The sequence below is a fragment of the Rhinolophus sinicus genome, linkage group LG01, assembly GCF_036562045.2.
Source record: "Rhinolophus sinicus isolate RSC01 linkage group LG01, ASM3656204v1, whole genome shotgun sequence".
In the NCBI taxonomy this organism is placed as follows: Eukaryota; Metazoa; Chordata; class Mammalia; order Chiroptera; family Rhinolophidae; genus Rhinolophus; species Rhinolophus sinicus.
In genome coordinates this window covers 49,212,998-49,226,841 of record NC_133751.1, presented here as the reverse complement: position 1 = coordinate 49,226,841, position 13,844 = coordinate 49,212,998, and the positions used below count along the sequence as shown (strand labels likewise).

Below are 13,844 nucleotides of genomic sequence, written 5' to 3'. Positions count from 1 at the left end.
GTTTCTCGATGTGATTGCTTTTGCTTCATCCCAGCAAGATGGCTGGGTCCCAAAAAAAAGCATTTCTATGAGAGGCAGGGTGTGATCTAGCCTCAGAAGCTACACACTGTCACTGTCACTGTGGTCGCAAGCCTGTTCAGATTCAGGGGGAGGGAACGCAGAACCCCATCTCTCAATGGGAGCCATGTCAACGTCACATCATAAGAGCATGTGGGTAATTTTGTTGCCATCGTCTTTGGAAAATACAATCTGTCACCAAGTCCAGACTAATATGGAAATTCCTTTAAAATATGGCCCAGCTTCCCTTTTAAATAGAGCATGAGAGTACCCATCAGTCACAGAATGCTTCCTATGTGCCAGGTGCTGTCCTGAAAGACGTTCTATACATTCTCATCTAACCTAACAGTTCTGAGACTTTTGGTGAGGGAACCGAGTCAGGGAGGTTAAAGCAGCTTTGTCAAGTAGTAAATAGCTGGATGCGATTTGAACGCAGACCCTTGGCTCCAATTTTAATCTCCAGACTATACTGTCTCAACTTCCATCAGGGCAAAAGCCCAGGTGCAGGGAGAAAAGGCTAGCGTTCGTACAAACTTACGTGGACTGAGTGTTAGTGTAGATGCCAACCTCCTCACTCGTCCAGGTGCAGTCCTGGAGGGCTCACAACTCAAGGGAAACAAGACTCTTGTGGGCTGATAGCTCGAGCCACTTAGTCCTCGGGCCACATGTGGCCCCAGTGGACAAGCAGTGCCCCGGGAATGATCTTGGTGCCTGTCTCTGCATCTGCCTTTTCTGCCTCTTCAGGCCTCAGCTGGCCTCTGCCGCTCATGTGGTCTCGGAGAGGCTTGCTTCCTCTTCCGGTCTCTGCTGATCTGTTTGTTCCCGCCCGGTTCTGATGGCCACTTAGGACTCCTTGGCTCCCGCATGTGATTGCTTTGACTTCATGCCCATTGTGGCCTCACTTAGCACAGAGTCTTGTCTCCATGTAGTTTGGCTTCTCTCTTGATTTGGCGTCTCTGGCTTTCCTGGGAATGCCCAGCCTGAACCTGCTTACCTGATGCTGCCTCCCAACCTCGCTCGTGCTGTTTTCTCTTCAGGATGAGTGCCCTTTGCTCCCATTCTTTACCTGGATAATGCCTACTTTTCCTTTAAGATTTAGGTCAGGTTCTACCCACTCTCTCAATGCTGGTTACAGCCCCTCCTCTGAGCTTTTATCGTTCCTGTACATTCTCCTAGAATGGTTTTCACCTCATTCTGTGTTCCCCTGTTGGTTTAGTTCCACATAACCCTCTGTTGAGCCTGGGAGCTTGAGCAGGGAACTCATTCCTCTTGGGCCCTCCATGCCTGTTAAAAGCCGGGCATATCAAAGACACCCAAGTCCTCCTGAGGCGGCTGGCAGGTCGCTGGACCACTAGTAGTAGTTCCCATCTGTGAAAGGGTTCACTGGGGTGTATGCTGCCAACAGAGACATTGGAGTGGGAAGAAGATGCAGGGATCTTGAGACTCGTAATCTGTGGCTTCTCATCCAAAAAACTATTGTGTGTCTTTGGACAAGTCACTTCTCTGGGATGCAATGTCCATTATTTATGAAATGCAGGGTTTCCCTAAGCACCTTCCCAGCCCCAATACTCTGTGACGATAACTGTCTGATAAGCTTTTGACTGTAGTCTGCCATGGAGCCAAGCTGTAAGTTCTAAGTATTAAAAACATGACCCAGTATCACCATTTCCTAAGGATGGAGATTTAGTTATTTACACAATTCGGTTGTGCCCCTGGTGGGGGCTGTGGCCGACTCGATTTAATGGAATCATAAGTGTGTCCACAAATCCTTTTCCCTTCCCACATAAAACTCAATGGATCCTAATTCTCAAGACTTGCCACTCTTCATTGAATTTTATTGTCTTTCCAGTTTAGTCAACAAGAAACATTTCAACAACTTTCAACTCTTAATTAGCAAAAGCAAGAAAAAGGACATATCCCTTTGGGGATGAGGCAAAATAATGTTTTTATGGCTAACAGTTTTCCCTTATAGTAAAGTCTGGTCTTGAAAACACCCTAACAAAGCAGGTTCTTACAACTCAATTATAATTACATAATTATATGTAATAATCTGCATGCAAATATACAGTAGTCCTCCTTATGCACAAGGGCTGTGTTCCAAGACCCCAAGTAGAAGCCTGAAACTGCAGATTGTACCAGTCCCTACATGTACTATGTTTTTTTCCTATGTATATATACCAGTGATGAAGTTTATAAATTACGCACAATAAGAGATTAACAACAATAGCTAATAATCAGAACAATTTTAACAATATACTGTAATAAAAGGTATGTGAACATGGTCTCTCTCTCTCTCTCTCAATATCTTATTGTACTAATCTCAGCCTTTTCACTTAAAGGAAGCACCTTATGGCTTCTCTCTGGCATATCTGAATCGCCAGCATCACTACTCTTGAGCTTTGGGGCCATTATTAAGTGAAATAAGGGTTACTTGAAAGCAAGCATTGCAACACTGAGACAGTTGATCTGATAACAGAGAAGGCTGCTAAGGGACTAAGGGTGGGTAGCGTGGAAATGCTGGGCAAAGGGGTGATTCACGTGCTGGATGAGACAGAGCAGGATGGCACGAGATCTCATCATAGTACACGATTTAAAACATGAATTATTTATTTCTGGAATTTTCCATTTAATATTTTCAGATCCCAGTTGACCGTGGGTAATTGAAACCACAGAAAGCGAAACCATGGATGGAGGGGAATACCTACTGCATGTGTTTTAATGTGTATGTATACATCTGTGTATATATCCGTGTGTGTGTATACATATACATATATTTACATAATCACGCAGCATCAGGCCTCAGTTCTGTACCCACCAGCCCTGCTGTAAAGAGGCCATTCCTGTAGTTTTCCAGTGAGTGAGTGCAGCTGAGGGGGATTTCCTGGCATCTGTTCAGATCCACCCTCCCACTGTATCACCTACTTCCAGACCTGTACTTCCTCCGGAAAGCACAAAATGACACGACATTGAATATTAAATCTGTCAGTGTTGTCCCTCACTGGAGGTGCATGTCACAGTTGGCCGGTGAAGGAAGGCAGTGCTGTCAGAAGGTACAATTTAGTTCTTAGTGCAACTCCTTCTTCAGTGTTTGAAAATTACCCATGAAGCTGAATGACTCTTGTTTCATAGCTTGCTCCCGTGGCGTGTCCTGACAGTGATTCCTTCCTCTTGTGCCTCAGTTTCACCCCATACAAAACGGGGATCAACAAACACTGCACCTGGAACTTTCTAAGGGCTGCCAAGAAGGCTGCTTAGTGGTTAGTGAATGGTTGGTAAATAGAAGACATGATCTAGCTGCCACCCAGAAGAAAAGCACCTCACAAACAGACCAAAAGGCTGCCCTGACTTGCCAAAGTAGCATTCTCTGTAAGCAGGAAGAGTCAGGAAGAAAGCTAACATGGGTGAATTGCCCCCGGGGTCTGTTGGTCCCGACGACAGAGGGAACTCACTAGGTGGGTGTCCATGTCTTTTCAGATGAAAGCAGGCTATGGGGGAGCGGTGGACAGAAAGAGAGGAGGGAGACAGTGCACGAGAAACCTGCTTGATATCTAGAGAGATGGACAGCATTGTATTAATCTGGAGGAAACCAGCATGGATGTACAGTTTTTAGAGAAGGAATCGATTTCCAGTAAAATTTGTAATTCATTTGCTGAGGTGAGGAGGTTGCAAAATTTAATGTTTTAACCATAGAAATAAAATTAAGAGGAAAGAAAACCACTTGGAAGCAGAAGAGAACATGAGCCTCTCCTTTCACATGTGACATTAACTGGTTGAGATTCACACACAAGTATACACACCCACAGAGAGCTTCTGGTCACCCCTGGGGCCTTTTCTTTGACCAGACTCCCCTTGGAGTAATTTGCCAGCCCTGTGTCAGCTGCACTTCGATGTGGCATGGCCATTTGTGATCTTCTCACTTTACAGTTTCTCCCTGTGTGGCTGCAGAATTTGTTTCTGTTGTGCAAAGCGTAATGATCCCAGCTCCGCCATGCAGCCCAATGCGAGCCTTTCTGAAGCTACAGGCCTCAGTTTCCTCATCTGCAGAATGAAGTTATTCTGAGATCTGAAACTGAGCTTCTTCAAAACCTTTTGAGAATGTCAACCGTAAGAGTGTGGTCTCTCAGCAACTGGGTGGATAGAGTGGTTTCAGCAGCGTCCCTGCTGACCTGGCCGTGTCCTCTCACGTCTCCGGGGAAGAGCTGCTCAGAGCAGCATGCTGGATTTCCAGTGGTTTGTTGGAGGAGGCTCCCTTGGCTCACCAGAGCCAGTTGTATGCATCTCTTTTCCAGTTTCTGTTTGGTGACATCACATGAATTGCTTTAAATTAGCTGTGGTGAGAGTGTTCCCACCGTGGAAATTGGCAAGAACCACATATCATAGGCCTCAAGTCTTAAGTATTCGTGGTCCTTGGATCCAGGATAGCTTCCTTCTCTCATTTGAGTTTGTCTCTGTCAAAGCTCACTTCTTTGTACTCCAACGTTTGCTCCCCAGTCAACATGCCTGGGCACCGCCTTCTTCCTATTTAACTCATAGAAATGTCCTTACAGAAGAGCTGAAGCACATGAGAGAAGAACTGGCATGGGTGGTTTTGAGCCGGTGGCTGCAGCAGATTCTCTCACTGCTAGTGATAACCATCTTGGTAACACCTTTGTTCTAGCAAACCCGATGCATTGTCTTTTCTACTATTGTTAGTCAAAGCTAGGTAGTATGTTTTACAGTTCTGGAGAGCTTTGTCACGCCCGCTATCTTTGCCTCACAAATAAGCGGAATTACTGATGCCTGCCCTGCGCCCGCCTGCAGTGGTCTCCCATAGCCTACTCTGTCAGTGCAAACTCCCCCCCAGCCCCGCGTTCAGTAAGGCTCCTGCAGTTGTTCCGACGTATATTCATCGGTCTCTCCGTTAGCTGCACCTGATTAGCCCTTGTCCAACCACTGTCTGTTATTTCTCCTCCCCACCCAAGCCCATTGTTGATCATCACAATCCTGCCATGGGCTACACTGAGCACCACCTGGGAAGGCATGATGGGGGTCCCTGGCTCCCCAAGGACATGGCTCCTTTCACCTGCAAGGCGCAGCTTCTTGGAAAGGTTTGGGAAGCCAAGACTAGCCCACCACAGGGGCGGTTCTTGACTCCAAAGATGCAAGACTGTTATCTCTGGTGTTACCCCATCCCATGCTCATCTTCTCAAGTTCTGGTCCTGGCTTTGCTCTTACTACTTCAGTTTTCCACTCAGATTCCTGCCCGTTCCAGGAGGGAGTTTCTGACTTAATTTCTCACAAAGTTATTGTTCTGGCCCTTGAACTACACTCACACCCTCCCTTGGCCCTGATCTTCTCAATTTCAGGGTCTGGCCTCAATCAATGCAAGGGTCAGCAATTTTTTTTTTTTTTTTTTTTAAATAAGGGCCAGTTAGTAAATATATTAGGCTTTGTCGTCTATATGGCCTCTGTCACAACTATTCAACTCTGCCATTGTAGTGGGAAAGCAGCTATAAAACAATATGTAAACAAATTGGAGTTTCAATAAAACTTTAGGCTGGTTGTAGCTTTGGGCTGGTTGTAGCCCATGGGGCCATAGTTTGCTGGCCTCGCCCAGGTCAGATATCTGTTACTATCCACTCCTGATGCCCGTTGGTGTAACTGAGGGCCAGCCTGAATGTGTGCTGTTCATTAGTGTAACCCATGCAGGAGCTCATGATTGGGATATGTCCAGCTGAGAGCCTTGAGGGTCCAGAGGACATTATGTGTCCTGTTTGCTCTACCGACAAAAGAGGACTGGTTCAAAACTAGGCAGAAGCACTTGTATTCTGCGGGCCAGTATGATAGAGCAGCATTTCCAGATTTCAGCCATCTGTGTACTGCTTTCATGTTTTCTGCCCTACCTCTACTATCTGCACTGTTAGCTTCTTACTCTCTTTTTAAAAATGATCCCCCTTTAAAAACCTTAACCTAATACTTTAAAAAGAAACTTTATATCATTTATATAAATGGAAGACCAGTACCATTTGCAATAAATATAAAGTAACCAGAAAAACAAAATATACTGAAAACAAAGTGTTGCTATTAAAATCTAGCTACTCTTGCTAGTTGGAAGGTTTTAAGCCAACACTTTATTTTTCTTAAAGAGGGAGGAGTATTAGTGTTGCAGAGGTGTTGAAAGCTGTCCAGCCCCACACTGAGACGTTTTTCTTGATGTGAAAAGAAATATTAGAAAATAAATGAAATGTGATGCACTGTTTTTCGCTGCATTTGCTCACTTCTAGTGGTGATTGCATGGAACTCTTTGTCTCACGTGCCACCTAAAAACACTACCAGAATGAAAGGACTGGCGATTTAGGCGTGAGATGGACCTGTGTTCAAATTCTTGGCTTCACCTTAGATTCCCCAACTGCAAAGTCGAAACAGTTAAAACTTAATCCACCTTCACTCATGCAGCAAAGCAGGAGTCAGGTATTGAGTGTCAAGGCCAGGCTGGATGCATTGGAGTTGGTGTTGGTAAAGCACCCAACACCATGGCTGTCCCTTGCTTGGACACTGTTGTCCTTGGAACCCCTGCGAATTCAAAATGTCTCTTACAATTGTATCTGTGAAATTTCTGTCATGGGTCCTATTGCATCACAGCCGAGAGACTTTGGCCAAGTTACTTAAATTCTCTTGTGGCCCCACTGACCAGTGTGAGAATGAAATGAGATGACATGTGTGAAATGCTTGGTAATGGTAAAGCCGGCCCCGGTTTTATCATTGGCAGTGTCTTGGTGTCCCGTATTCGCCTCCTGCACTGAGTTCCCGGAAGGCAGAGACTGGTGGTGGTGGGCTTCTGTCCACATCAACCCGTTTGCATTTGCCACTGTGAGAAACTGTCAGTGAAGGGAATGGAAAACGTCATTCCTGTTTGTTCTCATTTCCGTGCTGTCTGCCTCCCAAGACCAGAGTTTTTGGCCTTATATAGACTCTAATGAATCTTGGTGGTCCCTGCTAGGATGGTAGGCTGGCTGTCCCTGTGGTGCTGTCCTGGGATGAAAATGGGTCTCCTCGTCCTCTGCTGACTCCAGGGGCTGCTTGGGTTCACGTGTGTCACCTCCCGCACTTGCGTTTTGCACCGTTTGCCCTTTAGCTGCTTAATTCTCTGCCATTTCAAAGCACACTCTCCTCCTCCTGTGACCCTGCCGATTCAGTCTTTCCCTTAGAACTTGTGTTTGTTATAGATGTTTTTACAAGTTCTTAGCCATAGGGTTCTTTTCTTCTCGCCTTTACAAACCGTTTTTCTTGGCTCGCAGATTAAAGTCTATCTGTCGATGTCATTGAGCGAAGATTTCTAAAACTCTGAGTCCTATTCTCAGAATAAGCCACTCAACAGCACAGAAATTCTTCCTTTGAAGGTTTTTTTTTTTTTTTGCCTGGACAACTTAGTTCTTGTACACATTTCTGTGAGAGGAAAAGGCCTCTGTTCTGTCCTTGAGGGAAGACAGCGGCAGGACTGGAGAATTCTCGACGCTGAGGCGGGTTGTAGAAAGAGGCCATCTGGCCGCAGAGGACTGAAGTAGCCTGCTACACTCACATATCTCCACCACCCACGCTGGCAGGTCTGATGCCTATTCTGACTTCCTGCCCATGTCCTCCCAGTAGACTGGGAGGAAAATATCAAACCCTCAGGGACTGAGCTTTCTCTCAGGTCTGTGGCCACAAAGGGCTACAAGGAGCCTGGTCAGAGACAGAGTGGTCCCTTTTCATTCAGATGCTCGGGCCTGACCAAAATGGGTTGAATGGAGAGGCCCAGTTACATGGGCTTAAAGGGCAGCCACACCTGTAACTGTTTACTTGTGTATAATCATCCCTGGAGCGTGCAAAGTGTTGGATGGTGGGATGAACAAACCACAGAGGGGCAGAGTCTGGCTCGGCAGCAGAGATGTAAACAGAGGGTTGTGATAAATGCAACAAACAAGGCATTCGCTTGGGGCGCCACCCTGCCAAGCTGGTCTGCCTCGCCTCAGTTAACATGGAGTTTTGACCCTGGCACCTGATGTTAACCAGACATGGCCTGGAAATGGAACGTGCTCCCCTGGCCCTATTCTGATCATCACAGATGGGGTTGGCCTCCCCGTGCACCCTCAGGGCCCTGAGTGAACACTTCCCTTAACCAGACCAGGGAGCTCAAGACAGCCAAGGGCATTATTCTCCCTGGCACCGCTCTTCTCAAATTCCCCCAAAGGAAAATGGGGGTGAGTCATTTATGAGAAGAGGTGGGTGACGTGGCCATCCCAGCAGTCCTGGAATATAAGGACGCATTTAAGGCAGCCATGTCCCAGACAGCTGTGCTCTTTGCTGTAAGTAGAGGCAGGCATAGGGAGGCCTCCAAGTTTTGCTTCTGTTGAATACAGAAAGAGGAAGAAGAAGGAAAAGAGGCGTATTGTTTCAACACAGCAGAGCCGTAAGATTGTACTACAGAACAAAGGCAAATTAGTTAAATCGGATAGATGCTACAGGAAATATCAATACAAGATTCAAAAAATATGTTGGGCAGCGGACTCATTATTGCAGTGAGTAAATAGGGCATTACTTTTGATGAAGGCATTATTTATTCATGTGGACTTAAAAAATAAAAGTTGTCGGGTATTTGTTTAGAAACATCAGTCACATCATTCACTCATACCATCCACTAACCTAAAACACGCTTAATATTTTAAATTGATCTGTCTGTTGCACTCCAGAGGTATTGTAAATACCTGCTGGGAACTACCATTATAGTGGTAGTTGGCAAGGTGCTTTTATTTTAAGATAAATAAGCAGTTAATTTATTATTTAAGTGTACCTGACAGTCCTGGGAAAAGGGAAGGTGAGGAATTGTCAGTAGACTGCTCCAGTGGTGGGGTGCACACAACCACAGGAAAGGGCAGAATTTTCAGAGCCACAAGCCTCTCTTTTCTAAGGAAGGAAGTCAATTAGAAGAAAACAGCGTCTGGAAAGAAAGCTAACGCTCAGGGCTGTTTATGTGTTGCCCAGTGTCCCCCGGTGTTCACTGACCCTGTGTGGGGCTTGATGATTCATCTCTGGGTCTCGTGAAAGCTTTATCACCTTCATGGTCCAACTCAAGAAACAGGAGGCCTTTCCTAACCTTGCTCCCGCCGGCCTCTCCAGCCTGCTCTCTTGACCTTCCCTAGAAGCATTCTCTGCTCCTCTCCCACCAAATGCGCTGGCCACCATGTCTTTGTGTGCCTTATTCCCTTGCTTTGGAAGGCCTTTCTGGACCTCCTACACTCTGAACCCTTACCTGTGTTCACCTGGCCCACTCTGCCTCCTACTGTCAGGACGCTGAGGCATCACCTCCCCTGAGGGCCCTGCCACGTTCTCCTCCTGTCTGTCTGGCCACCCTGCTCCTCTCCAGCGTGGCGCAGGCCTGTCCCCTGCAGGGTGTCCTGGCTGCTCACTTGGCTGCGTGAGACTGTGCGCTCCTCATGGCATGGAACAGGTTTTGCACCTCTCTAGTGTCCGACAGGATAAATGCTCCATAAGGGTTTGTCAAATAAATGAAAGAAGTTGATCAAACTGGAGTCACCGGCCAGAATACTGAATAAAAGCAGGGAAGGATTCTGTGGCGTTTCCCAGGGTGGATGAGGTGGGGTAGGTTCTTTAACATATGAGAAATGATCACCCTTATTCATAATTAAAATGCAAATAAGATAGTATTTTTTACCTATGAATAGGCAAACACCAAAATTTGATAACTGTTTTCAGACTTGGGGAAACAACTTTGCATTTGTATGCTGACATTAGAGATGCACAGCCCTCTGACCCAGTGACTCCACTTCTGAGAGCTTATGTTCCAAGATAGACTCATACGTGTGCGATATTAGATAGATAGATAAATAGATAGGCATTCATTATAGCAATTTTGGTTTTTTTGAAATAGCTAAAGATGAGAAATATCATATATCCATTAGTAGGGAACCAGTTAATTATGGTACATTCATAAAATTGAATATTATGCAGCTGTCAAAAAGGATAATGTGGCACTGTGTGTATGGATATGAAACAATCTCCAAGTGAAAAAAGCATACACAGAGCATTAATGTTTGTATTTGGTGGGAGGGGAGAATATTTCCATACATGGTTTTGTATAGAATACTCTGGAATGATAAAAAGTGGTATCAGGAATTGGAGGGCTGAAGGGTAGGAGTAGACAGGTGAGTTTTTCTACTATATTTTTTCTATTTTGGTAGCTTTTGAACTTTGTGCAAAAAATATGTAGTACTTCTAAAAAACTAATCTGTTTTAAAGAAAGCAGCTGAATGATAAGCGTCCAGGTTTGCTGAGAGACGCAGAATCACTATATAAACATCACGACGAAGAATTCCGTGTAACTATGAACACTTTTCATCCTAATTTCTCCCCATGCCCCCTCATCTCCTGCCTCTGAAGTCTCTCCTACTCACCTGTTACCTAGACCGTTGGAGTTAGAAAGGACCTTGGACAATTATCTCGTGGTGTTTCCATTAAATGAAGCTGAACACTGCTGCTTTTCCAATAAATGTGCAATGCCTTAAGTTTCTCTCATCTGCTGCTAAAGCGTCTTTACTTTAAAAATATGAATGTGGGCTTTACAGAGTTATTTCGAGTTGCAATAACAAGTAGAGTGTCACTACAATACTAGTTAACTAACTATGAATTCTGAGCCAGAGCTCTAATTCTGTGTAGTGGAAACATAAGCTTTGATCCAGTGGTTTATGACCTCAGTGGAATTCCTTGGAAGCAATTCCTAATCTCCTCATTCACAGTCCCACGCTAAGACCTGTTATTTATATATATATACACCTATAGGAAGTGGACAAGGCCCTACTTAACTGGGCCATACTCTCCATTCCCAGTGCATTTCATGAAATAACAGAATACCTTAAAACCCAGGCACCAGAGATTGTACAAGAGTAACCCTACCAGTATTGAAAGCTTTCTGCAATAAGGTAGAAAAGGAAAAGGGAGGAAATGGGATAAATTGTGGCTGTCAGGGTGGGTTGTGACACAGGAACTAAGTCACAAAACCACACTATTTTTGGATTGTAAGCCATCCAATTATAAAATACTATGGACTTTGTCATCTAACTTATTTATTGGGTGATTAAAAAGTGTGACCCAAAGAAAACGCAAGATTTGTTGAGATGATTTTTCTTTAATTCAGTTTCTATTTGTAGCCTAAGGTTGCTGCTCCTTCCCTTCGCTCTGTGACAGTTTTGTTTTGCTGCCAAAATAAAGTGAATCTTAGATTTGGAAAGAATCTTGTCTAACTGCCTGTCATTTTGTCTCAACGGCCTCATCTGTCTGATAGCTTGTCTGAGGGACCGTTGGGATTCAAACCCTGGTCTCCAGGTCCGAGCTCAGCAAGCCTCCCACTCTGCTGCTCTGTTGTGCTGAAATGATGGTAGCCTTTGGTGACAGTGAAAGTTTTGATTAGGGGTGGGGAGAATTATCGAGTTAGAAAATCCAGGGAATACATTTAAATTTATATTTTTTCTTAAATCATTGTTCCCTAAGAAATTAAGGCCTTTTGCTTTTCTTATAGACATTAGTAAATAAAAGTGTTTGCATTTCCATAAATATCTTTGCTTGGATACTACAAATTTTGTATTTCCCACCAAGAAAACGAAAGTCCTCTAACTGAATTAAGCGCAGTAAGCCCCATGAAGATGGCCCCATGAAGATGCTCTTACATAAAGAAGTGTCGTCCCTCGGTTTGCCCATCGTACTTCTCAGCTTCTGAAATTAGTGTGGAATGGGTCTTCAGCCTGAATCCACAGGTGGTTCTGTGTAACTTCAGTCGCTTCTCTCCTGGTTCAGTGCTGGCTCCATGCAGTGCCTTCTAGTTGGTTACCTGGTTGTGACTTGCTAGGTGAAGTCCAATTCATTCACATTTCATAGGAAAACCAGGTACCAGCTTTCCTGGCACATCGGGACCAAATCTGGGAATGAGAGGTACAAGAGAAGTTTGAGGGTGTTGTGCTTCTATCAAAATAATACTAATGCCCACATTTGTAGGGTGCACTGCAGTTTACGGAGTACTTTCTCATACTTCCCTGAGGTTTGGTGAGGGACAAATAAGAGGAGACGGGAGAAACTTACCGCAGCACCGAGGAGACTGGGATTCTGGAAACAGCTAAGGGGAGGGCCCCTGCTAAACTCTCTTCCCTCCTCTAGTTACGCTGTTGAGCTGGCTCCACACAAAGAAAAAAGCTGCATCCTGGAAGTAGTCGGCAGCCCTGGGCTACATCCAGGGAAGAGAGAAGAGATAGGAAAAGAAATCTGAAGCTGTGGTAGCAGGACTTACTGTGGTTACCTCCTGAGCCAGTAGATTGTTCACCTTTATTCAAGTCAGGGTTCCATTCCTATATGTATCTTCCCATGGATGGGTCCTGCGGGGCCCGCCCAGCTAATGGTGCTGGCTTGAGAGGAAGTGATGAAAAGGCAGAAAGCAACGGAGACAGGTGCTCTGTTTACTGTCTTTGTAAGACAGGGAACTGGGCAGAGAATGTGAATCAGCAGCTGGAAGGAATTCCTTGTTTAAGCACCAGAGACATTGGCCCTGTCGTGTACGTGCATTCATTCATGAAACTTACGGGGCGACTGCTGTGTACTCGTCACCAGGTGAGCAGCTGTGGGTGTGCACCGTGCAGGAAGGGCGTAGTGCAGGAATGTCACATTTCTATGAGCACCACTGGACAAATGTCTCTGTGTAAGTCGTCTCCCAAAATTAGTGATAAATCAAATTTGTATATTTGGAGTTATCTCCCTACTAATTTGCCTCTTTTCAGAATTGATGTAAAGGGGTCTTAAGATGAATCCTCATTAAGATGATGAATCCTTTTAAAAATAAGAATAATTTATATGCCATCTTTCCCCAGCTCATCCATCCATCTTCAAAATTGGTTCTTTTCAAGATTTTAAAAAGTGGATTTCATTGTATTCAAATCATGTAACATTAAGAGCTAATGATTTTCTTTTTTCATTAGCACCTTATGAGATATCAAAGATGTTCATTGATTTGTTTTTCTTTGTATCCTCTGAAGTGCTTTTATTTTTTTATGGGTGTTATGTGAGATGTTGTTTTTCTGATTCCCAATTTTGAAAAATAACTTTCCTTACGATCTTTTTTACTTTCTCCAGAGCACCCCTTCGTGTAGCAGAGGAAAATCAGGGGGTTAAGTGCCAAGGGGCAAACCCTGGGTGACAAGGAAAGCCTTACCAGCACCCCTTTGTGGCACTGCAGGGATCGCACTGCAGGGATCCTACTGCTGTTATACCCAGAAATAACCTGCCCCAACTTGAACTTCCCGTGGTGCTTGAAGCAAGGACTTGAGAGTTGCTATTTGCTAGCTGCAATTACATGATAAGGAAATTGTGCAGAAATAAGTGTTAAAAGACATTTGGTTCACTTCTAGCTAAAACCTAAAAATACAAGCAAGGAAACAGCAGAGATAGCCTTTTTCCTTGAAGATTTCATTGGCTCAAGGAACCAACTCTAAAGAACGTTCTATTGTTTCATTGAAATTATAAGTAGAGAGTGCTAAGGGTTGCTGAGGTCTATATTGTGTATTTCCTCCCTAGAATGTAAGCAGCACGAGGACATTTTTGTTTTGTTCACTACTATACCCCAGAGCCTAAAACCAAGTACTTAACATATAATAGATGTTTAGTGAACATTTGTTAAGTGAATTTGGGAAAGTTTTTCCGTTTAATCTCAGAAATCATTCTATTCTCTAAAATCAGATAAAATGCCCAGTATTTAACCTCCCGTCAGAAAT

The 13,844-nt window shown here is 44.6% G+C and overlaps 1 protein-coding gene across 3 annotated transcripts in view; it reads left to right on the top strand.

Moving 5' to 3' along the window:
• The window catches only part of IGF2BP2 (insulin like growth factor 2 mRNA binding protein 2), a 142,072-nt gene that overhangs the window by 79,517 nt on the left and 48,711 nt on the right, over positions 1-13,844 (top strand). The window contains exon 3 of one of the 3 annotated variants that reach the window (XM_074329046.1): positions 2,697-2,779. The exons of the other annotated variants lie outside the window; for them this stretch is intronic. Within the exon in view, the coding sequence (XP_074185147.1) occupies positions 2,745-2,779 (35 nt within the window). The 5' untranslated portion in view covers positions 2,697-2,744. The remainder of the gene's footprint in view (positions 1-2,696; positions 2,780-13,844) is intronic. 3 annotated transcript variants of the gene reach the window in all.